This window comes from Nerophis lumbriciformis, linkage group LG02 (genome assembly GCF_033978685.3).
Source record: "Nerophis lumbriciformis linkage group LG02, RoL_Nlum_v2.1, whole genome shotgun sequence".
NCBI lineage: Eukaryota > Metazoa > Chordata > Actinopteri > Syngnathiformes > Syngnathidae > Nerophis > Nerophis lumbriciformis.
The window spans coordinates 26540473-26566277 of record NC_084549.2 but is presented as its reverse complement, the minus strand read 5'-3'; the positions used below and the strand labels follow the sequence as shown (position 1 = coordinate 26566277).

Sequence of the window (25805 nt, the reverse complement as noted above, 5' to 3'; positions counted from 1 at the left end):
CTCTGGCTCGTACACCCCAGCCCCCCATGCTCATCTCCTGCGTATCATTCAAATTTTGCTCTTGTTTTCTCACCGTTTCCTCACATTTGTCCTCTCAACAATTCATAGTCATATTTATATACTCTCCATCGTTTTTTGACAAATTGCCTAATTTCAGTTCTGTTCCCTCATATTTGTCTTTAACCATTTTTCCCTTTTGCAGTAAAGTAACACTATGTGAGAATGTGACCCAAAAACAGGTCATTTGAATTGTACTCATAGTTTTAGTGTCGTCTTTTTGCGGCCATTCCAGCCCTGAATCATGTACTTTACCTAACATACTTTATTGGTCTATACATTAGCGGTGGGACAGGCAGTAAACCTCTCTTGTGCTTTCATTGCTTTTCCAGTTGTCTTTATGCAGTACCTAAACTGTTTAAGATATGACGACAATAAGATGCCTCATTGGGTTCTGTCTATATAAGAACGATAGAGAAAAAATAGAGTTTTTGTTTTTTTGCAGTGTCTTCTATACAGTACATCATTTATTTGTTGTGGTCCACCACAGATACATTTGGACTGCCAAAAATAAACTTGGCAGGAGGCATTATGCATCAAAACTCCTATAAATTGCATCCATCCACCCATCTTCTTCCGCTTATCCGAAATCGGGTCGCGGGGGCAGCAGCTTAAGCAGAGAAGCCCAGACTTCCTTCTCCCCAGCTACTTCGTACAGTTTTCCTCGAGGGGATCCCAAGGGATTCCCAGGCCAGCTGGGAGATATGGTTTCTCCACCATGTCCTGGGTGGGTCTTCCCCGTGGTCTAGCGCAAGTCTAGACTAGTTATAGTGGTAAGAAGACAGAGCCTAGGTACACTCTTACGTCATTCGGTGATTCTTAGCCTTTCCGGTGAATTACGTAAACTAGAGGTGACAAAAGTAAGGCTGTTTTTGTTTTGTCTTTTGGGGTAGGGGGCACGTTGTAGAAATACATTTAATCAAAAAAAATATTTAAAACCAAAAATGCAAAGTAGAGCAAAAACATGTTATACTAAAATGTCATAAAAACAAATAATTGTTTTTAAAAGAAAAACTGCACATTTTTTTAATTTGGCCCATCATTCACAATTGAGACAAGAACACACGTCTTTCCCTTTTCTGTGCTTTAGTGAGAAACTGCGCGTTAATGCAGGTCATTGGAATACGATTTATTCCGCCTATAAGGCCCTCCAAAAACCTCCAATACTGTTTTATATAGATCAGGGGTGTCAAACTCATTTTAGCTCAGGGGCCACATAGAGGAAAATCTGTTCCCAAGTAGGCCGGACTGGTAAAATCATGTCATGATAACTTAAAAATAAAGACAATTTCAGATTGTCTTCAGATTATATTAATAACAGAATGTTATTAATGTAATTTACTCATTTTCCTCAACTGATGTACCAACATCATATGGTTTATTCTGTACACATCATCTACAACAAAACGTGTGAATTTGGACTCCTTTCATGAATCACACATGAAGTTAGAAGGGGATACATGTTATTTCAGATTATTTATGTGCGCCCAGATAATGTGTCCCCAGTCCTCTATCTTAACCAGGCACATAGCTCCGCACCCTCTGAAGTCATGGGATACAAAGAATTGCTATTGCAACATCCAGTGGACACATTTAGAAGAGCAGTTTCTTTCATTGAAAAATTCCAGCTAATTTTTATACTTACCAAAATCATCTCGCGGGCCGGATAAAACGTGTTCGCGGGCCGTACGTTTGACACCCCTGATATAGATGCTGTAAAAATATATGTAATTTGTACATTTAAGAAAACATGTAATATTTACTGTATTTTCGTGATTTTACCGGACATTGATTTCACAGACTGCATAGCAACACAAGCTAATTTCCATTGACAACAAAAACATGGAGAGCACTTTCTGTGTTTGCTACCACTGATTGCAGACACGTAGAACTATTGCTAAACGCTTCAAAAAGGAATGTAAAACAGTGACTTACGATGTTCGCTCTCAATGGGATGCTGACTGATGAGATGGTTGTATCTTTCAGCACTTATGCTCTCATTGAGCTGCTAAATTCAGAAAATCCTCACTGCTCAGATAAAAAAAAATGCTTCCTACTTGTGGTGTTAGTCTTATGCTGCATTCCATTTGTTGGTGAGAGCCGTACAGTATTAAGTTGGTAGTGTATGTATTGTCAACTTCTCTAAATGCAACAACCTCATACTTTACAGGTGAGATGTATGATTTATGACCTAACATTAACTTTTCCTAACTCTAAGACAATACAGCAGCAGCAATTTACTGTATGGCAGGCGATGTGTCGCTGTCGCTTGGTTAATTTGCAGATAGGTGTAAACAGAGCGTTGTTAGTGGGTTTTCGATGGGTTTTTTTTTAGCGGAATAGTAAAGACCTCATTACCTACATTGTTAGCCGCCTCAGATTAGCAGTTTTTCACTGTTTAGAATGCACAGTAAAGAGAAATTCATGTGTTCTTGTCTCACATAATGGTTGTGGATGCTGAACAAAATTCAAAGAAAGGTGCAGTTTTCCTTAAAATATATATTTTTTAGTCTTTTAACAAAACACATGCACATATACTGTAGCATGGCCAATTATTCAAATCAAATGATGATGCTGAATGTTCATTATCGTGTGGACTTGACCAAAATATCCAACCAAACTCATTAGTATAAATGTAAGCATGGCTTCCAGGATTGAGAAATTAAAACTAGAACACTAAAAACCCACAGCTCTCCTGTTCTTGTCGATCTCAGCTTGTAGGAAGCAAAGTAAAATAATAAATGTGGCTATTATTATAATGTTTTAAGCTTACACTTTGGTCGACATTCAGTACATGTAGTCAACATCCATAAAATACACTGAGTGGATTCCGAGGTTATCACTGGACAGCACTTTGCAACTTTTGTGGGAGCCGAGTAGTGGGGAAAAAAACAACAGTTATTACTAATTGCTGCTTTTAGTAGTCAGGGTTGAGCTGGCTGCATTGAGCCAACTAATCTCAACCAGTCAGCCAGCAGGAGAGAAAGGAGATGAAGCCCAGTGGGGAGCAGGTGAACTTAGGCCAGCATTTCCACCATCCATGAAGCTTGGAATTCTCCCACTGTTTGTCTGTGTTGCTTTTCTGGATCATCCTCTTAAACAAGACTGGAAAGATCCCAGCAGGAGTGTTGGCAGGGCCTTGAAATCAAGTCACCAACACTCCGATGTTCGTATGCACACTGCAAAGATTAGAAGTGACTGGTGCAATTGTGCCTTCTCATTTTCCAAGCGATTACAAAGTAACAGATGGACCACACAATCATCACTTTTTTCCGGGTCTTTGTAAAGTTTAGTCAAAGCTTAATTTTGCTCTAAAGCAGATTGTTGCCTAAAATAAAAATGTTGACTATAATATTCATGTTCTCGACTCAGGGAATCTCATATTTATTCATGGTTCGGATGTAACAACAGTTACTGTACTCAACCGGTTTAAGTTAATTCTGGTGGCCAGAAAATGATGCAACAAATTTGACCTGAAGCTGCATAATAAAACTAAATGTGATGCTGGTTACTAATAAACTCCCTCAGTGATTAACACGTGTTTGTTTGTACCCTCTTTTCCACTTTTCTTTCAGTGTATGTCAATCTAACGTTTTGCTCCTCTTTCAGCACTGGCGCCTGATATGGGTGTGGCGGTCTACGCGGGCCTGGTGGGGGCGCTGCTGCTGTGTGTGATACTGGTCCTGTGCGTGGGCATCCTGGCATACCGGCGCAGATGTAGCCATCTCCACGGCGACATCACTGACTCTTCTTCTGCTCTCACCGCTGCCTTTCACCCTGGCAACTACAAGCCTCCCAGACAAGGTGAGTTCACACACACACACACACACACACACGCACACTGGTTGATTTCTTGTTTTATTTTCCCTGTTCTTGCCTCTACTCGTTTTATTTCACTCTCTGCGGTGCGTGCTATTTTTATCAGGAATTATTTTTATACCATACACCATTATCTGCTCTCACGTAGACAGTTCTCCCTTCTTTTACCGCATTACATATTTCAGAGTTGAAGCATTTGTCATGGTATCTCTTCTCTTGTTCTGGCCATCAAATATTAATTAGCAACATTAATCCATTTCACTCGCATCACTTTTTGCACTCTCAGCTGAGCCCGTCTCATTTCTGCAGATAAGAGAAGAGCCTCACTCTCTTGTGTGTACGTGTCCACAGATAACCCCCATCCTCTGCATCCATCTGCTCCTCCTGACCTGACAGCCACAGCGGGGGCTTTCCGCAGCCCTCTCTTCTCCTTGCAGCAGGGGGTCAACGACAGCCACAAAATCCCCATGACCACCTCCCCGCTGTTAGACCCCTTGCCCAGTCTCAAAATCAAGGTGTACAACTCCTCCACCCTTTCATCACTGGAGATCCCCGCCGACATGTGCTCGGCAGACGGCGAGATCCTCAGTCTGAAGTCTGTGGGCACCGGGGGAAGGGAGCGACACTTCCACAGCCACACGCTGTCCAGAGATCCCGGGCTGAGCACCAGCGCCACCCTGGGCCATCTGGGGGGGCGTCTCACCATCCCCAGCACAGGTAATCACATCATTGCACTAAAACTGACACAAACATGTGCACCAGTCACATGATTCTATAGTCCATAAGGAATTGACTGAGTTGGCAGACCACTTCTTGGTTCCTAGAGAATGATTTAAGTCAGGGGTGTCCAAACTTTTTACCAGTGAGGGCCGCTTACAGACAAAATGAAATATGCGTGGGTTACTTGGATACATTTTGTACATTAAAAATACTAAAAGCAGTACAATGTACGTTAATCAATAAACTATGTATGAACAAAATATCCACATCTTAGTTTTGTTTAAATTTGTGTAATGGCTAACCCAGGGGTCCACAAACTCTGACCCGCGAGCCCGATACGGCCTGCCAGGGTCCAAAATCCGACCCGTGGAAAATCCTGAGTTTTAAAAAAAATTAAAATAAAAAAAACTTTTTTTTTTTTTTTTTTTTGTATTATTATTTAAAAAAATCTGTCCTTTCTAATCCATTTTCTACCTCTTGTTACTCTCTGTGTCTCCTAGCCGCTCGGGCAAATTATTGTCTAAATATGCATTTTCCTATTGATAACGTGACATCATCGGCAAGTGCGTGCTCTTTCAGTCAACTATACAGTACAGGTCAAAAGTTTGGACACACCTCATTAACAACACAACTGATAAAGCAATACATTCCACTAATCAACCCTGTGAAGTGAAAACCATTTCAGGTGACTACCTCTTGAAGCTCATCGAGAGAATGCCAAGAGTGTGCAAAGCAGTAATCAGAGCAAAGGGTGGCTATTTTGAAGAAAGTAGAATATAAAATGTGTTCATTCATATTTTTGATGCCTTCAGTGACAATCGGGGCGGTATAGCTCGGTTGGTAGAGTGGCCGTGCCAGCAACTTGAGGGTTCCAGGTTCGATCCCCGCTTCCGCCATTTTAGTCACTGCCGTTGTGTCCTTGGGCAAGACACTTTACCCACCTACTCCCAGTGCCACCCTCACTGGTTTAAATGTAACTTAGATATTGGGTTTCACTATGTAAACCGCTCACTAGACAAAAAAGTGCTATATAAATATAATTCACAATCTACAATGTAAATAGTCATGAAAATAAAGAAAATGCATTGAATGAGAAGGTGTGTCCAAACTTTTGTCCTGTACTATATATTTTTTTTAATTGAATTGAAGTATTTATTTCAAACCTGCACAGTACATCACATTTATGCAAGGCTTGAAAAGGGGTTGGATGAAGCAGATGCTTATAATATCCCAACCCCTCAATATATATATATATATATATATATATATATATATATATATATATATATATATATATATATATATACACAAATCAAGCAGTTTGACTGAAATAAATAGTGGATACTGGATCCTGCAGGTGAAGTTTCCTACATCCCTGTTGTTTCTTGTAGGGAATTATGTATAGATGATTTATGGATACAAACAAGCAAGTAAACAACAATTAATGGCCAAAGCATTCACATCTTATTTGAATAAAGTGCAACCAATTGTTGAATTAACCTGAGGAAACACTTTCTGCTCACATTTTAAACATTCAAGCAATTTTCAATAAAAGTACAGTAACCAACATTTTAACAGTAGATTTACCTGCTAAATAAAGTTCCCCGACCCGGCCATACAGTATCTGTTCTCTGCCCTGGGGTTTGTCGATGACGGACCGCGACCCAGGTGTGCGGAAGCATGTATGCTCTCTCATCCCTGTTGATGGCGCTGGCCCCTCGCTTTCTAATTTCCATAGCCTCCTTCCATCTCTTCTATTTGTTTCTTTCTGATTATGTTGTTGTGTTCCGGAAGTCAGTGTGTCACTTAACTTGCTCCGCTACCACTTCCGCGTCTTTTGTGGCTTAAAGTTGTGTTGCGGCTTTTTATTATTTTGTTGAGAGATATGTTGTTTGTCTTTCTTGTGGCTTTCGCAATTGTGCTGTAGCTGAAAGTTTTTGTGTTGTAATTATTGATATTGTCTTGTGGCTTTAGCGTTTGTTGTGATCTTTCTCAGACACCGTAGCCATCCGCCATTTTTGTTTTGACCACCCCACAGACGGGCAAAATAGACTTATCATTTAAGGTCCTTTTCAATAAAAGTGTTAAACATCATACAAAGTCTGCTGTTCTTAAATCCAACGTTTTCCTTTGTCTAGTATCGATAAAATCGATCGATTCCCTTTTTAAACGACTGTGGATCAACAACTATTTTCCGGAAGGCAAACTTGCCGAGCACGATCGATATACTTGAAATTTAGGAGTATAAATCGATTTACCGACACATTGATCAAAGGTTACACCCCTAATAATAATAATAATGATCGTATTTAATAATCGCGACTATTATTTTGCCTATAATCGTGCCGCCCTAGGATATAGTTAGGCCAGGGCGACAAATCAATTCCATTGATAAATTTAAGTTTTTTGTTGCAGACTATTTAAAAACTAAAAAATCAATGTTTTTTTCCTCTTGCTCCGGCATATTTTTTTGCCCACATTGGCTTCTGTCGCTCTCGCCCGCCCCCTTACTTTCTTAGCGGAGACCCACAAGCCTAACACAAAACATGGCTAATGCTAATGCTAACAAGAGCAAGACGTTTGTTCCAAAGAAAAGAAAAGTGTTGCCAGTGCTTTAGATTTGCGGCAACAGACGTAGAAAAAGTGACTGCACGCTGCAAAGTTTCTTTAAAAAAGACAGCAGCACAACAAACTTATTCCAGCATCTGAAACAGCATCGAGCCAAGTGGGGGAAATGCAACTCTTCACGAGGCCTACAAGACCGCAACAATAACACCACCTTGGAAGCAGCGTATTGTGGCGAAATCATTTATACCATACAAGCAATAACATCTTGCAGAGGAAGAATGGCCAAAAACTGCAATTCTACTGGTTAATAAAGAGGGTGCGTGAAGCGCAATATGGAGGTATTTGGGCTTCAAAACTAACGGTAAAGGTGACACTTTAAACAAAGAAGCGCTGCGCTTCAAGTGTTGCTTCAAAACACGCCTCGCCAAACGTGACGATTAGTATTAACACCTTTGCTTCAAACTTAGGTAAACATTTAAATAATAAAAATTCAGATCTGCACAAGGAGTTATAAAGAGTGACATGTAATAATGTAGTTGTTACACTTGTCACTTGGCTCCGGTGCAGACTGCCGCCAAGGAGCACAGGGCAGACGTTCCCTTCAGGGTCGATGTTTTCGTCGGGGGTAACCCCCTTCACTTTACAATGGGTCTGCTAAGCTCCGCTTTCCGGTCAGAATTTGAGGGCGCTGATTTGTGACATTCTGGTTGCTTTCAGTCATCACTCTACTGCGCAGTGCATGCGCTACCGCTCCCTCTCTTTACTCGTCCACTTACTCACTGACTTCACTCAGACAACACGTTGCCATTCTCACAAACACACATACACTATTCTCATAACAAAGTTAACCAGCTCCTCTGTTGTGCACATGTAGATACTTAACATGTAGATACGCCCCCAAACCAGCTTGCCGGCTGGTTTGGGGGCTGGCGGGCGGACGGGATGCATTGGCTTCTGGCCCCGTTGGGGGGCTCCTTCCCCTGGCCGGGACTCGTATGGGCACGTTGCTGTGTGGATGGCCGGGATGCGGTGTTTGCATTGGGCGTGGGGGCTGTGCGGTTTCTCTGCGTTTGGTTGCCGGTATGGGCTCTGCAGGGTTGGGTTGGGGCGGGCGGGGGCTGGCTTTGTTTGGCGGGGGGTGGGGCTCGCGTGGCGTCACGTTAAAGTGGTCTGGTGTGGGTCACGGGCTGTGGCGGGGAGTGGCGGCCTCCTGGCCGTAGTTCCTGGTTGTCGGCCGCGTGGACTGGGGGGATGTCCGGGCCCTCTAGTCCTCCTACTTATAGCGCACACAGTCACACATATATAGGACTTTGGGGATTGTCCTGCGGGGAGGCATGGCGGGGGGTTGAGGATGCCTCCAATGGGGCTCCAGTCCTCCTGTCTTGTCCCCTGCTCGTCCATCCCTCAATCTTAGCTGCATATTAGACACTTAGGATTTGGGGGGCTTGGTTTGGTTGGGACCCACCATGACCTTGATGTTCCCCAATTTTAATCGCATTATTAGTTCCCACAAGCATACATATCTCACTCACGCTACAGTACACACATCAATAGGGACTGGAGGTCGGCTGTAACGGCTGACCTCCTAATTTTAACTACACAGTAGACACTCTGGGGGCCTTGTACATATGCATGGGGGGTTTGGGGTTCGGCGCACCCCTCATTGCCTCGTCGGCCGGGGGGACTGCGGTCTGGTGGCCTGCCAGGCTTTTATTCATTTATTATTGTTATATATATTTTTTTATTTTTAATGTATTTATTATTTTTATTTTTATTATTTACTTATTTTTATTTTATTTTATTTTTTAAATTTTATTTTTTATTTTATTTTATTTTTTTATTTTTATTTTTTTAATCTTATTATTTATTTGTGTGTGGCGTCGCGCGGGTCTCACTTCCTGTTGGATGGGGTCCGTGCCCGTGTGGCCCGACCTTGCGCTGTGGGGTCTCTGTTGGTGACTTGGTGTGGTGGCGGCGCAGCCCCCGTGTCTGGTCTGGATGCTGTGTCTCGGTTGTTTGGGCGGTGGTGTGTTTGTGCGGGTTTGGGTTGGGGTGGGGGGCCTTTTGGTTGGGGGGGTTGTTGGTGTCTCTTGTTTGCGTGTTGGCGTTCGGGCTGACCGGCGGGCTGGCGCCGGCTGGTCTCCGTGGCCCTGGTGGCGTGTGGTTGCTGGTCGCAGTTTTTTTTTTGATCGCTTTGATTTGATTGGCTGGTGCTGGCTGTCTGGGGTTATTGCGTCTGCTGTTTCTGTTGCCGTTTGTTTGTGGTGTGGGTGCCCGTGGCTGCTGGGTCTGGTGTAGGGGTGTGGCTGATGTTGTGACTGATGGCAGCGCGCGCGCGTGATGGCTGTCGGGGCTGACGAACTGTGTATATGTATGTATATGTGTGTGTATGTATGTATGTTTATATATGTGTATGTGTACATATGTGTATGTATATGTATATATGTGTATGTGTGGGTATGTATACGTGTATGTGTGTATGTGTATGTATATATGTATGTATGTATGTATATTTCTGGGGGTACGCTCTGGGCCTGCCTGTCAGACGGGGGTCGACGCCTCAGGCTACTGCATCCGAACTGCGTGTCTGGAGCTCCTGGGTCCCGCTGTCCATCCCTTCCGGGTGCCCGTCTTGGTTGGGGCCTGTTGGGCCTAGTCCCTGCGTCTGTTGTGGTAGCTTGGTGCTGCAAGGTATTCCGAGGTGCTGCGAGTCGGCCAGTTGCTGGGGTAGTGACCTTGTTTGTCAGCATGTCTGTGATCTTCTTTTAATTCTTTTTTTTTTAAATTAATTAATTAATTTATTTATTAATTTATTTATTTTTTAATATATTTTATTAATATTATTTTTTAATTTTCCCCTCCCTCAGGGGGGGGGCTCGGCGGGGCGGTTGCTGGTTGTTCCATCTCCATCGTTGGGGTCCCTGCGGGTGGGGTGGGTGGTTCCCGTGGCCCTGTGCCTGGGTGGTCCTGCGGCGGCCGGTTTGGGTGGGGTGGCCGGGGGCTGGCCTCGCCGCGCTCTCCGGGGGTGGGGGGTGGGCTCGTGGGGGCCCGGTTGCCGGTGGGGCGGGGACGGTCTTCCCGTCCGGTTGCGGGGAGTCTCTGGGTCCCTCGGGCGGGGCGTCTCGCCTTTCTGCCCGTGTGGGGTGTGGTCTCTCGCTGGCTTGGGGTCTGGCTGTCCCCTGCTTTTCTCGTGCCCTGTCCTCTGCCGGGTGCGTCTGTCTGCGGCCTGCTGCTGGCCCTTGTGGGCGGTACGGTGGGTCGGGCTCTGGGGTTCCTGTCGCTGGCCGGCTTGGCTGCGTGGGGGCGGTGGTCCCTGGTTCCCTGGGCACCACGCCTCCTGTTTGTGGGTTGGGCTCTCGGGGGTGATGGGGCCGTGCTCTGGCTCCCACGCACTCTGGGAGTCGATTGTATTGTACATGCAAATTCACATATGCTCACATACGTACATAGGTACCTACGCTCCCACATACATACACAAATACAGTACATATTTACCTACCTAATGTTCGTACATCCACACGCACATTCAATATACAAACATACACATACACATACTGTACATATACATTCACTGTACAAACACATATACACATTCTGTACATATACATTCATTGTACAAACACATATACACATTCTGTACATATACAAGTACATATGCATACTTACACTCATGCACATAATCACGTTTCATCAAACATATATTAACGTTGTTGCCCTAGGGTAAACTGGGTGTAACACATGGCACACTGACAAAGCTTAACCTATTGTGACTATAACAATCTACAAGGTTAATGTAGGTTGCTTCTCTTTCTCCCCCTCCATTTTTCTGCATTCTTTCGTATCTCAAGTTATCATTACGTATATGTATTGTTGCATTTAAACAACTGTATTGTTGATAATAAAGGTAAATTATTGGTATTGTTCATTATCAATAGCGCTATTTCTATTGGTATTTGTATTGATCCATTTGTAGTGTAATAATGCTCATTGTTATTTCTGTATTATTTTTTATTTTTCGCTAACTGCTTATTTTCCTATTACTTTTACCATCATATTTGTACATGTCATATTTGCTGATGTTGCTCTATTGTTGTTGTTGTTGTTGTTTGCTGTTGTTGTTTTTGTCTCTCTGTCTAATCCCCCTCTTGTCCCCACAATTTCCCCCTCTGTCTTCTTTTTTTTTCTCTTTCTATCCCCTCCTGCTCCGGCCCGGCTGCACTAAATGATAATATAAATACATTTAATAAAGTCAAATACAAATAAGGCAACAAGAGAAGTATCCTACACTTCTCTTTTGTAAAGTAAATCTGAACAGCCGACATGGGCATCTACATCAACTATATGATTTGCCTGAGAAGCTGGACAGGACATAAAAAAAAAAAATTAAAAAAAAAAAAAAAAAAAAAAAAAAACATGTAGATACATAACATGTAGATATGTAGACGCGCACACAGCTGCTTGGATTGATGCCAAATATTAGCGGAGTTAAGACGCCTATCTAACGTCAACTAGTGCATGTAAAATGACTGAGTTTGGTAACAAATTGCTACAATTTGTGTTTTATCTTTAACCAATGTGTGTTTATTTACTACATGGCTTATCTGTGTACATTTATCCATAGTTTGGTTTTTAGTACTTACTAATAATTTTATTTTTCTTAAAGGACAGACCAGGGGTGGCAACCATAAATCGTAAATAAATTAATATTATGTTAATAAGGCTTTTTTTACTATATTCTAATTAATTCTTGATTATGGAAAATTGTAAATTGTTCTTTGAGTGCAACAATAAAAACACAATGTGTTTAATGTGCTTTAAGTAAAATTTTAACATTCTAAAATTGTTCTTTGAGTGCAATAGGAAACATATGTTTATCATATTGTAAGATTTCATGTTAAAATAAAGCCAAAATTGAAATGTTTTCATAGTTCCCTTTATATGGAAAAGTATCAATATACATTTTGGTACCGGTACCGGTACCAAAATGACGACCCTAGTACACACTGACAAGGAGCCCAGGATAACTTATGGAATAGTCTGGGTTTATCTACATAATAAAACTATATAGTCATCTAAAGGTTTTACTAGATTATTTATTTTATTATATAGTATTGTACAATGTACAATAGTATATTTTTATTTACAGTAGTATTTTATTCAAAACAGAAGTTTTAAGTTTGCACTTTATTGATTTGATTGATAGTTTTACAATTTAATGATTATTTGTATATTTATTGATTTATTTGAGTTTGTTTATTTGCGTGCAATGTGCAATGCTACATTTTTATTTACAGAAGTGTTTTTAAGACAGAAGTTTTAAGTTTGCACTTTATTAATCTCAATGTTGGAGATTATTATTCATTTGCATGCAATGTACAATTCTATATTTTTGTGTATAGAAATATTTCATTCAAGCAGAAGTATTACATCCCAGAGTAAGCTCTTAATTTAGTTTTAAATTATTGCATAAAAAGTAACATTTATATCTGGTCTAAAAATAACATTGTACAAATTCCATTTTAGTAAGATGCAGTGTATACAGTGTCATTTCAAACTACTAGTGTTTGATCAAATAAAAGAAAAAAATGTTTTGAATTATCTCTGTCTTTTGTATTCATTGGTTTCTTTAAAAAGTAGAGGGATAAAAGTCGTAAATTGAATTTTTTGTAAAATAATCTGAGATTGTATTTTTAGGCCTGGCCTACATATGGTGTATTATATTTGTCTTTGTTGTTGGCACTGATGTATAATAATATTTAATTATTGTTCAAAGATGTAATTTGGTGACCCGGTCCATCACATTTAGTGTAACACATTGGTCAACTTCTCCCTCAGGTGTGAGTCTTCTAGTCCCGCCTGGCACCATCCCCCAGGGGAAGTTCTATGAGATGTACCTCATCATCAGCAAATGGGAGAAAACCACGTGAGTGAAACATTGTGTCTTCAGCATGACTCCTCCGCTGTGTTCTTTTCCAAGTTGAGTGAGATAGATGTGTTGGCCGTATTGTGTGACGTTCACAGGTTACCCTCAGAGGGCAGTCAGACTGTGCTAAGCCCCGCAGTGAGCTGTGGTCCGTCTGCTTTGCTGCTCAATCGCCCAGTTGTCCTTACCTTGCCCCACTGTGCCCAGCTGGACACGCCAACACCTGACTGGACACTCACACTGAAGACACAGACCCATCAGGGAGCATGGGAGGTGAGACACTCATACCACACAATAGTGTCCTTTGTCAGCGCGCTGCTTCAACCTATCTTTTTTCCCCAGGAGGTGCTGACAGTGGGAGAGGAAAGTTTGTCCTCTCCATGCTATCTGCAGCTGGAGGAGGAGTGTTGTCATGTACTCATGGAGCAGCTGGGCACATATGGCCTGGTGGGTCAATCTTGCCCTCCACAGCCTGCCTGCAAGCGCCTTCAGCTGGCTTTGTTTGCACCCCGAGCACCCTGCCTCTCCCTGGACTACAGCCTGCGTATTTACTGCATCCATGACACACCTCATGCACTTAAGGTGGGCGTTTGTGGCGCAGTTGCTCTTGTGTATTGTCCCTCTGGCTTTCAGTTTGCAGTTTTTTCAGTTTAGGGCACGGTGCCCCAAACTTTTTCACTCGGGGGCCCCATTAGATTAAATTGATTTGGGCAGTGGCTGGGCTATCTATTTTAGTGTGTGTGTGTGTGTGTGTGTGTGTGTGTGTGTGTGTGTGTGTGTGCGTGTGTGTGTGTGTGTGTGTGTGTGTGTGTGTCCATAATCCATAATCCTGCCTGCGGGAAGTCTCAAGTTTTTTAGTAAATTTTTCCTTTCTAATCTATTTTCTACCGCTTGTTACTCTCGGAGTCTCCTCGCCGCTCAGGCAAATCATGCCGCGGCATGGCGTAGTGGGTAGAGCAACCGTGCCAGAAACCTGAGGGTTGCAGGTTCGCTCCCCGCCTCTTACCATCCAAAAAATCGCTGCCGTTGTGTCCTTGGGTGGGACACTTCACCCTTTGCCCCCGGTGCCACTCACACCGGTGAATTGAATGATGAATGATAGGTGGTGGTCGGAGGGGCCGTTGGCGCAAATTGTAGCCACGCTTCCGTCAGTCTACCCCAGGGCAGCTGTGGCTATGAAAGTAGCTTACCACCACCAGGTGTGAATGATTGATGGGTTCTACATGTAAAGCGACTTTGGGTACTTAGAAAAGCGCTATATAAATCCCAGTTATTATTATTATTATTATTATTATTATATTGTCTAAAAATGCATTTTCCCATCGATAACGTGACATCATCGCGCTTAATTAAATATTAATATGAATATGAAGCCTGCGATGAGGTGACGACTTGTCCAGGGTGTACCCCGCCTTTCGCCCGAATGCAGCTGAGATAGGTTCCAGCGACCCCGAAAGGGACAAGCGGTAGAAAATGGTTGGATGGATGGAATATGAAGCATTTAATGCATTGGAAAAAAAGTGATTTTTTTACATTGTTGAAATCAAATGGAGGGATAACATCAAAACATGGACCAACATGTTATTCTACCAGCCTCTGGACACCGCCAAAGACTGACTAATGTGGGAGGTGTCGGTATACTGTATCTCATTTGCTTCGTCCCTACTAGTTCATGAGACAACTAGAACTAGAACAATAAGTCATATGTTGGGAAAGCCCGAACGAGTATCCACGTCTTGATACATTTCCTCTTTGCCATGAAAAGAGGCATACAGCAGGTTTTTGTGCGTACGTAAGCCTAATGCACGAAACTCCTGGAAAATGATTAACCAAATTACAAGGAATATGAGAGAAAAGGTCAAATGTCCTTGAAACCGTTAACGCAGAAAATGATTTACCCTCCTCCACATTGTAAGCAAATACAATCATCATAAAAATCCCCTCAACTCCCCCCAAAATGGATTAACTCGTTGGAATAAAAAAAAAAGACAATATAACATACATCCCTAAACGTGGACGCATGTGAAAACGTGCAATATATTTATCTGTACAGTAACCTATTCATTTATTTATTTATATATACACCTTATTGCTTTTTTATCCTGCACTACCATGAGCTAATGAAATGAAATTACGTTCTTATCTGTACTGTAAAGTTAACATTTGAATGACAATAAAAAGGAAGTCTAAGTCTAGTCTAAGTCTAAGTCTAAACGTAAACGGGTTTAACGTTTTATGCATGCATGACTGGTGTCACTGTACCCTCTGGGCAACACTAAGGCACAGCGCTTCTGCTCTGCACAGCCCCTCGTCTCGCTGCCATCCAATCAAATCTGCCTTCCCGCTAAGAGCAGTTCTGCAACCGAGTGCTTCCAATTGACTCTGCTGTGGGTTGAAAAGTGTCTCTAGTGTCCGTCTGCAAGTGTGAGATTTTCTGTCCCGCGGCCACGGGCTCCTCTGTCTGTCTTCCGTTGAGCGACAAGCAGAGGAGTGTTAAAGTGGGTGTGTCCTATTATAGTGAGATACAGCAAGGCAAGGCAGGTGTATTTATAGAGCACAATTCATAAACAAGGCAATTTTAAGCGCTTTACAGATCTATAGAATTACAAAAAGGCGAATAAAAGTGTAAATAAAATACTTTCAGTTGTCAAATGCACTGAAGAAGAAGTGTTTTTAGCCTGGATTTGAACATTGCCAAAGTTCAAGCCTGTCTAACATCTCCTCGAAGACTGTTCCAGATTTTAGGAGCAGTCTCACCATGTTTCGTTTTGACCCGAGGCACCAGCAGGAGACCTCTGCCTGAGGTTCTCACAGGCCGAGGTGGCGATCATATTATTTCTAACATGAAAAAACTTGTCCACAAGTAGAGCTGTTTTACAGTCTATTCTCGGAGCAACAGGAAGCCAATGCAGTGACAGAAGCACTGGACTAATATGGTCAACTAATATGTCCTGGTTCTTGTCAGGACTCGAGCAGCAGCATTCTGGATGTATTGCAGCTGCTTTACAGCTTTTTTTTAGAGAGCTCAGTGACAATGATATTGTAGTAGCCTCTCTTGCTGGAGACAAAGTCTGCTTTAGACACTAATCCTTTAATTTTGGCAATGTTTTTAGATGGTAAAAAGCTGCTGATGTTCTTGACTTAAAGGGGAACTGCACTTTTTTTGGAATTTTGCCTATCGTTCACAATCATTATGAAAGACATGACGACTAATACATTTTTTCTATGGCATTCATTAAATACACATAAATAAAAGTCTGCTTACAGCGGAGCCAATGGGACGTCCTCTATTCCGTCCATAAAATCCAACAAATAACCATTCAAAAAACGGCAAGAATACTCTATTTACATTTCGTGACTTGAATATTAACCAAGTATTAGTGATATTGTTATTATATGCACTAACGCAGACAAACTATTCAGAGCGGCGCTGTGATAACAAGCTTGAGTACAATTTCCACATTACAGTGGTGTTTCCTTGCTTCATTGCTCCCTGGAAGTTTATTGTAGATCATAAATCATGCTTTTCATCTGGAAAGTAGATGGCTGAGGACGTACTCCGACAAGTTGGTACAGCTATTTAGGACCAGGAAATGACGACAACGGGAACTGAGAAGTTTCTTTTTGAACAACTTACACGTTGTGTCATTTTACATTGTTTACCTTGTTCAACTTCATGCTATCAGATGCTAATAATACTCATGAGGTACAATTTTGATACGATATCTGATGAACGCTATTAAACACAGTCTGGTCTGATCTTGATCGCAATCACCTGCGAGAATGCGTTTTAGCGTGCACGTGAACACATTGCTCAGACTGTGTGTGGTCACGTGTAGAGAACCACAGACGGCAAGAACTTGTGAGATAACTACAGCTCGCCGTGACAAACATTCATTGCCACATATGCGTTTCGCCTGAGGTCCTTTCCCAAGTTTAGTGCATTGTTTTTTATCTTTCTTCATCTGTTTGGATTTTTTCTTCGTGCAACTGCGAGCGGCCCACTTTTGGAACCACTGACTGAGTGTAAACCCAGCGACACCAATTTTAACTAAGTTGTCGTTCTTGTTGTTTTTAAAGCAAATAAACTGAACGTATGGTTGGAATAAGGATGAAACAAACATGTAAACAAATATATCATTACTGGAGGATTTAGATTGTAATGTTTCATTGTAAAATTTAATTTAAAGAAATGGGACAGGCAACAAATGCTATTTTTTTAGTGTTCAAGGTATTTTAATAGTTATCTTTTTATTTGTATTTATAAAACATGCAATCAGTTCAATGTGAAAAGGCTGAACATTGCTGTGTGCAGGAGGTGCTGGATTTAGAAAGGAGTCTGGGTGGAGTCTTGCTGGAGGATACCAAGCCGCTGCTGTTTAAAGACAGCTATCATAATCTGCGCCTGTCCATCCACGACATCCCTCACGCTCACTGGAGAAGCAAACTACTGGCCAAGTACCAGGTGATCATGTGTATCATTGAATAAAAGACGCTGATTGGGCTTCTGACAAACAGACGCTGATTGTGCTGTGAAGTGGTCAAAACCTAATCAAAGCCAAAACATTTTTTTAGTCATCTTGTTGTGTTGCTTTTTTTGTTGCCAGGAGATTCCTTTCTATCATATCTGGAGTGGCAGTCAGAGACCTCTGCACTGCACCTTCAGCCTGGAGAGAAGCAGCCTGGTGGTGTCGCAGCTCTCCTGTAAAATCTGTGTGCGACAAGTGGAAGGGGAGGGACAAATCTTTCAGCTGCACACAGACATCCAGGAGGTAATATGTGCTGTTACAAGGAGTAATATATGCTGTTAGATGAGGTAATACGTGCTGTTACATGAGGCAATATGTGCTGTAGACATTAGGTAAAATATGCTGTTACAAGAGTTAATATGTGCTGTTACAAAAGGTGTAATATGTGTTGTTACAAGGGGTAATATATGCTGTTAGATGAGGTAATACGTGCTGTTACATGAGGCAATATGTGCTGCCGACATGAGGTAATAGATGTTCTAACCAGAGTTAATATGTGCGGTTACAAGAGTTAATATGTGCTGTTACATGAGGTGATATGTGTTGTTACATGAGGGTAATATGTGCTGTTAAATGAGGTAATACGTGCTGTAACAAGAGGTAATATGTGTGTTACATGAGGGTAATATGTGCTGTTACACCAAGTAATGCATGCTGTTATATGAGGTAATATGTACTGTTACATGAGGTAATATCTGCTGTTACATGAGGTAATATGTACTGTTACATGAGGTAATACGTGCTGTTACATGAGGTAACATGTGCTGTTACATTAGGTAATATGTGCTTTTACATGAAGTGATATGTACTGTTACATCAGGTAATATGTGCTGTTACATGAGGTAACACGTACTGTTATATCAGGTAATATGTGCTGTTACATTAGGTAATATGTGCTTTTACATGAGGTAATACGTGCTGTTACATGAGGTAATACGTGCTGTTACATTAGGTAATATGTGCTGTTACATGAGGTAAAGTGTGCTGTTACATCAGGTAACACGTACTGTTACATGAGGTAATATGTGCTGTTACACAAGGTAATATGTGCTGTTACATGAGGGTAATATGTGCTGTTACATGAAGTAATATGTACTGTTACGTGAGGTAACATGTACTGTTAAATTAGGTAATATGTGCTGTTACACAAGGTAATATGTGCTGTTACATGAGGTGACACGTACTGTTACATGAGGTAACATGTGTTGTTACATGAGGTAACACGTACTGTTACATGAGGTAACATGTACTGTTAAATGAGGTAATATATGCTGTTACACAAGGTAATATGTGCTGTTACATGAGGTAACACGTACTGTTACATGAGGTATCATGTACTGTTAAATGAGGTAATATGTGCTGTTACATGACGTAATATGTGCTGTTGCACAAGATAATATGTGCTGTTACACAAGGTAATATGTGCTGTTACATGAGGTAACACGTACTGTTACATGGTAAATGGTAAATGGGTCATACTTGTATAGCGCTTTTCTACCTTTTTAAGGAACTCAGAGCGCTTTGACACTATTTTCCACATTCACCCATTCGCGCACACACATTCACACATTCACACACTGATGGCGGGAGCTGCCATGCACGGCGCTAACCAGTCCCATCAGGAGCAAGGGTGAAGTGTCTTGCTCAAGGACACAACGGACGTGACTAGGATGGTAGAAGGTGGGGATTGAACCAGTAACCCTCAGATTGCTGGCACAGCCACTCTCCCAACTTCGCCACGCCGTCCCCATGAGGTAACATGTACTGTTAAATGAGGTAATATGTGCTGTTACACAAGGTAATATGTGCTGTTACATGAGGTAGCATGTACTGTTACATGAGGTAACACGTACTGTTACATGAGGTAACATGTGTTGTTACATGAGGTAACACGTACTGTTACATGAGGTAACATGTACTGTTAAATGAGGTAATATATGCTGTTACACAAGGTAATATGTGCTGTTACACAAGGTAATATGTGCTGTTACATGAGGTAACACGTACTGTTACATGAGGTAACATGTACTGTTAAATGAGGTAATATGTGCTGTTACACGAGGTAATATGTGGTGTTATGTGCACGCCTCTCTGCACACTCATTACTGAGATTGTTCTCAATTATTTCCTGCTTTTTTAACTCTCTTTCTTTCTTTCTTTCTCTCTTTTTGTCCCCATTAGACCCTCCCCCCACACTCCCCCCACCCCTCTGCAGGCTCCTGTCTGCCCTCTTCTCAAGTAGGACCGTATGCCTTCCGCCTGCCTGAGTCCATCCGCCAGAAGATCTGCACCAGCTTAGACGCACCGAGCGCCCGAGGCTGCGACTGGAGACTCCTGGCTCGCAGTTTAGGCTTTGACAGGTCAGCGCGGTTAAAGTCACACTTTTGTTATTTTAAATTCTACTTCCTGTAACATCCTGTCGGGGTGGAGCCAATTCTAATTCAAATTCTTCAAAACACTTTAATTGAATTTCCAAATTCCAAATTCAACTCAAAACAAGCCTGCTTTGTCCTAACATGCCCCAAAATGAACTAAGTCAATAAATAGGTACTGAAGAGTTCAAACCATTACAGACTTCATGAAAGGTTTCCAGGCTGGTCCACCAGTATCACAAACTATTAAAGCAGATGACAAAGCCTTTTGTATGCTTTAATAGTAACAGTAAAACCTCCAAAAAGTCAAACCCAAATGCCTCAAGGTTAAGAGGCCGCAGTAACACAACAGAGTGCTTGGATCTTGTGGTGTGCCCCAAGGGTCAATCCTGGGACCAAAATGATTTAAAATATATATATATATATATACAGTAATATTATTTGCTTATTAGCAAATAATATTACTGCTTTATACACAGGAAGTTTACAAACTATTACGGTAGAAATGAACAAACTAAAATCATCAAAATCCTTGAATATAAGTAATTTAGCGGAGTGTCTTGAAGGTGAGGCAGACACACACACACACACACACATTCTTGTATTTGTTACCTTCTTGGGACCTCCGATAAATGCCGACCTCTTTAGGACCACCCTTTCTAGATATATAAAGATTTGCATTTACAACATTAATAATATATACATACTATGCAAATATAAAAAAGCTTGTTGTGAAAAATGTGTTAGAATTTCACAAGTAAAAGGTCACAATTTCACAAGAAAATCTTAGAATGTTGGCAGTATTATACTAAAACTTGTCATTTTACTCAACGCAAGTCAAAAGTTTACAAGAAAAACTGAACATTTGTGCAATGTTATGAGAAAAGTTGGAATTTTACTCAATAACAGTCGCAATTTTACAAGCAAAGCTTAAAATGTTGGCAATTTTATGAAAAAGTCGTAATTTTACTCGACAAAAGTCACAATTATATAAGAAAATTAAAAAAATGTTGGCAATAGGGTGTCCTGGTGCCAAGTGCCAAATAATATTCAGAATTTTACTTGGCAAAACTATGACAAAAGTCATGATTTTACTCAAAAAATGTCACTATTTTACAAGAAAAACCCAAAACTTGGCAATATTGTGATAAAAGTCAGAATTTTATATGACAAATGTCACCATTTTGCATTAAAAAAAGTAATAATTTTACATAAAAAAGCAATAATTTTACGAGAAAATATTGCAATATTACAGAAACAGAAAGAATATGAGAAATTGTTCTTAATTTTATAAGAAAAAAAAGTCTACACATTGTGAGAAAAAGACTGCTTTTATTTTTTTTATTTTTTGGGGTTGGAATTTTTGGTTTGTAATTTGGTTTTTAATCCTCATTACTGGAGAGTGCTCATCCCGGGTGATTCCCTCGTTCTACTGGGGGACTTCAACGCTCATGTTGGCAACGACAGTGAAACCTGGAGAGGCATGATTGGGAAGAATGGCCGCCCGGATCTGAACCCGAGTGGTGTTTTGTTATTGGACTTTTGTGCTCGTCACGGATTGTCAATAACAAACACCATGTTCAAACATAAGGGTGTCCATATGTGCACTTGGCACCAGGACACCCTAGGCCGCAGTTCCATGATCGACTTTGTAGTTGTGTCATCGGATTTGCGGTCTCATGTTTTGGACACCCGGGTGAAGAGAGGGGCAGAGCTTTCTACCGATCACCACCTGGTGGTGAGTTGGCTGCGATGGTGGGGGAGGATGCCGGACAGACCTGGCAGGCCCAAACGCATTGTGAGGGTTTGCTGGGAACGCCTGGCAGAGTCTCCTGTCAGAGAGAGTTTCAATTCCCACCTCCGGAAGAACTTTGAAAATGTCCCGAGGGAGGCGCTGGACATTGAGTGCGAGTGGACGATGTTCCGTACCTCTGTTGTCAAGGCGGCCGATTGGAGCTGTGGCCGCAAGGTAGTTGGTGCCTGTCGTGGCGGTAATCCTAGAACCCGTTGGTGGACACCGGCGGTGAGGGATGCCGTCAAGCTGAAGAAGGAGTCCTATCGGGTTCTTTTGGCTCATGGGACTCCTGACGCAGCAGACAGGTACCGACAGGCCAAGCGGTGTGCGGCTTCAGCGGTCGCGGAGGCAAAAACTCGGACATGGGAGGAGTTCGGTGAGGCCATGGAAAAAGACTTCCGGACGGCTTCGAAGCAATTCTGGACCACCATCCGCCGCCTCAGGAAGGGGAAGCAGTGCAGTGTCAACACCGTGTATGGTGGGGATGGTGCTCTGTTGACCTCGACTGCGGATGTTGTGGATCGGTGGAGAGAATACTTCGAAGACCTCCTCAATCCTACCAGCACGTCTTCCTATGAGGAAGCAGGGCCTGGGGAATCTGTGGTGGGCTCTCCTATTTCTGGGGCTGAGGTTGCCGAGGTAGTTAAAAAGCTCCTCGGTGGCAAGGCCCCGGGGGTGGATGAGACCCGCCCGGAGTTCCTTAAGGCTCTGGATGTTGTGGGGCTGTCTTGGTTGACAAGACTCTGCAACATCGCGTGGACATCGGGGGCGGTACCTCTGGATTGGCAGACCGGAAGGGTGATTCATCTCTTTAAGAAGGGGAACCGGAGGGTGTGTTCCAACTATCGTGGGATCACACTCCTCAGCCTTCCCGGTAAGGTCTATTCAGGTGTACTGGAGAGGAGGCTACGCCGGATAGTCGAACCTCGGATTCAGGAGGAACAGTGTGGTTTTCGTCCTGGTCGTGGAACTGTGGACCAGCTCTATACTCTCGGCAGGGTCCTTGAGGGTGCAGGGGAGTTTGCCCAACCAGTCTACATGTGCTTTGTGGACTTGGAGAAGGCATTCGACCGTGTACCCCGGGAAGTCCTGTGGGGAGTGCTCAGAGAGTATGGGGTATCGGACTGTCTTATTGTGGCGGTTCGCTCCCTGTATAATCGGTGTCAGAGCTTGGTCCGCATTGCCGGCAGTAAGTCGGACACGTTTCCAGTGAGGGTTGGACTCCGCCAGGGCTGCCCTTTGTCACCGATTCTGTTCATAACCTTTATGGACAGAATTTATAGGCGCAGTCAGGGCGTTGAGGGTATCTGGTTAGGTGACTGCAGGATTAGGTCTCTGCTTTTTGCAGATGATGTGGTCCTGATGGCTTCATCTGGCCAAGATCTTCAGCTCTCACTGGATCGGTTCGCAGCCGAGTGTGAAGCGACTGGGATGGGAATCAGCACCTCCAAATCCGAGTCCATGGTTCTCGCCCGGAAAAGGGTGGAGTGCCATCTCCGGGTTGGGGAGGAGATCTTGCCCCAAGTGGAGGAGTTCAAGTACCTCGGAGTCTTGTTCACGAGTGAGGGAAGAGTGGATCGTGAGATCGACAGGCGGATCGGTGCGGCATCTTCAGTAATGCGGACGCTGTATCGATCCGTTGTGGTGAAGAAGGAGCTGAGCCAGAAGGCAAAGCTCTCGATTTACCGGTCGATCTACGTTCCCATCCTCACCTATGGTCATGAGCTTTGGGTCATGACCGAAAGGACAAGATCACGGGTACAAGCGGCCGAAATGAGTTTCCTCCGCCGGGTGGCGGGGCTCTCCCTTAGAGATAGGGTGAGAAGCTCTGTCATCCGGGGGGAGCTCAAAGTAAAGCCGCTGCTCCTCCACATCGAGAGGAGCCAGATGAGGTGGTTCGGGCATCTGGTCAGGATGCCACCCGAACGCCTCCCTCGGGAGGTGTTTCGGGCACGTCCGACCGGTAGGAGGCCACGGGGAAGACCCAGGACACGTTGGGAAGACTATGTCTCCCGGCTGGCCTGGGAACGCCTCGGGATCCCCCGGGAGGAGCTGGACGAAGTGGCTGGGGAGAGGAAAGTCTGGGCTTCCCTGCTTAGGCTGCTGCCCCCGCGACCCGACCTCGGATAAGCGGAAGAAGATGGATGGATGGATGGATCCTCATTATTTACTTCAAGTTATTACAGTATGTCTCTATATACATATTTTTATTTTATTGTTTAATTAATTTTGGCCAAAGGGGGCGCATTTCATTTTCTTACACACACTTGTTATTTCATATGTTGACCAGAGGGGGAGCACTTTTAAAACTGACAAACCGTCAATTTGAAAAACCCCTTCTTTTTGGGACCACCCTAATTTTGATAGATTTCACCACCAGGGGTGCAAATGAGACTTTCTCTATTAGATGCAATGGTTTTCCGTATTGGGACCATGATTTATGTCCTAACTTGTTCACCGGTCCTTATATGGAAGGTTCTTTTCCTAGTTGATGTCTCAAGAAGGGTAACAATACAAGAACACACACACACATTCTTGTATTTGTTAACTTCTTGAGACCTCCGAAAAATGCCTACCTCTTTAGGACCACCCTTTCTAGATATATAAAGATTTGTATTTACAACATTAATAATATATACATACTATGCAAATATAAAAAAGCTTGTTGTGAAAAATGTGTTGGAATTTCACAAGAAAAAGGTCACAATTTCACAAGAAAAACTTAGAATTTTGGCAGTATTATAATAAAAATTGTCATTTTACTCAACGCAAGTCAAACGTTTACAAGAAAAACTGAACATTTGTGCAATGTTATGATAAAAGTTGGAATTTTACTCAATAACAGTCGCAATTTTACAAGCAAAGCTTAAAATGTTGGCAATTTTATGAAAAAGTCGTAATTTTACTCGACAAAAGTCACAATTTTATAAGAACATTTAAAAATGTTGGCAATATTATAATAATATTCAGAATTTTACTTGGCAAAGCTATGACAAAAGTCATGATTTTACTCAAAAAAGGTCACTATTTTACAAGAAAAACCAAAAACTTGGCAATATTGTGATAAAAGTCAGAATTTTATATGACAAATGTCACCATTTTGCATTAAAAAAGTAATCATTTTACATAAAAAAGTAATATTTTTACAAAAAAAAGTAATATTTTTGCATAAAAAAGTAATATTTTTACATAAAAAAGTAATCATTTTACATAAAAAAGTAATATTTTTACATAAAAAAAGTTATATTTTTGCATAAAAAAGTAATCATTTTACGAGAAAATATTTCAATATTACAGAAACAGATAGAATATGACATAATGTTCCCAATTTTATAAGAAAAAAAAAGTCTACACATTGTGAGAAAAAGACTGCTTTTAGTTTTTTTAATTTTGGGGGGGGGCATTTTTTGTTTGTAATTTGGTTTTTAATGGGTTGTACTTGTATAGCGCTTTTCTACCTTCAAGGTACTCAAAGCGCTTTGACACTACTTCCACATTTACCCATTCACACACACATTCACACACTGATGGAGGGAGCTGCCATGCAAGGCGCTAACCAGCACCCATCAGGAGCAAGGGTGAAGTGTCTTGCTCAGGACACAACGGACATGACGAGGTTGGTACTAGGTGGGGATTGAACCAGGGACCCTCGGGTCGCGCACGGCCACTCTTCCACTGCGCCACGCCGCCCCTCATTATTTACTTCAAGTTATTACAGTATGTCTCTATATACATATTTTAATTTTAATTTTTAATTAATTTTGGCCAAAGGGTGCGCATTTCATCTTCTTACACACACTTGTTATTTCATATGTTGACCAGAGGGGGAGCACTTTTAAAACCGACAAACGGTCAATTTGAAAAACCCCTTCTTTTTGGGACCACCCTAATTTTGATAGATTTCACCACCAGGGGTGCAAATGAGACATTCTCTATTAGATGCAATGGTTTTCCGTATTGGGACCATGATTTATGTCCTAACTTGTTCACCGGTCCTCATATGGAAGGTTCTTTTCCTAGTT

The 25805-nt window shown here is 42.3% G+C and overlaps 1 protein-coding gene across 3 annotated transcripts in view; it reads left to right on the top strand.

Moving 5' to 3' along the window:
• unc5b (unc-5 netrin receptor B) overlaps positions 1 to 25805 on the top strand; it is a 116414-nt gene that overhangs the window by 88176 nt on the left and 2433 nt on the right. For all 3 annotated transcript variants that reach the window (XM_061959787.1, XM_061959796.1, XM_061959778.1), the window contains 8 exons: positions 3667 to 3861; positions 4228 to 4593; positions 13000 to 13087; positions 13186 to 13360; positions 13430 to 13669; positions 17403 to 17552; positions 17695 to 17859; positions 19798 to 19976. In XM_061959787.1, coding sequence (XP_061815771.1) covers positions 3667 to 3861; positions 4228 to 4593; positions 13000 to 13087; positions 13186 to 13360; positions 13430 to 13669; positions 17403 to 17552; positions 17695 to 17859; positions 19798 to 19976 — 1558 coding nt within the window. The remainder of the gene's footprint in view (positions 1 to 3666; positions 3862 to 4227; positions 4594 to 12999; positions 13088 to 13185; positions 13361 to 13429; positions 13670 to 17402; positions 17553 to 17694; positions 17860 to 19797; positions 19977 to 25805) is intronic.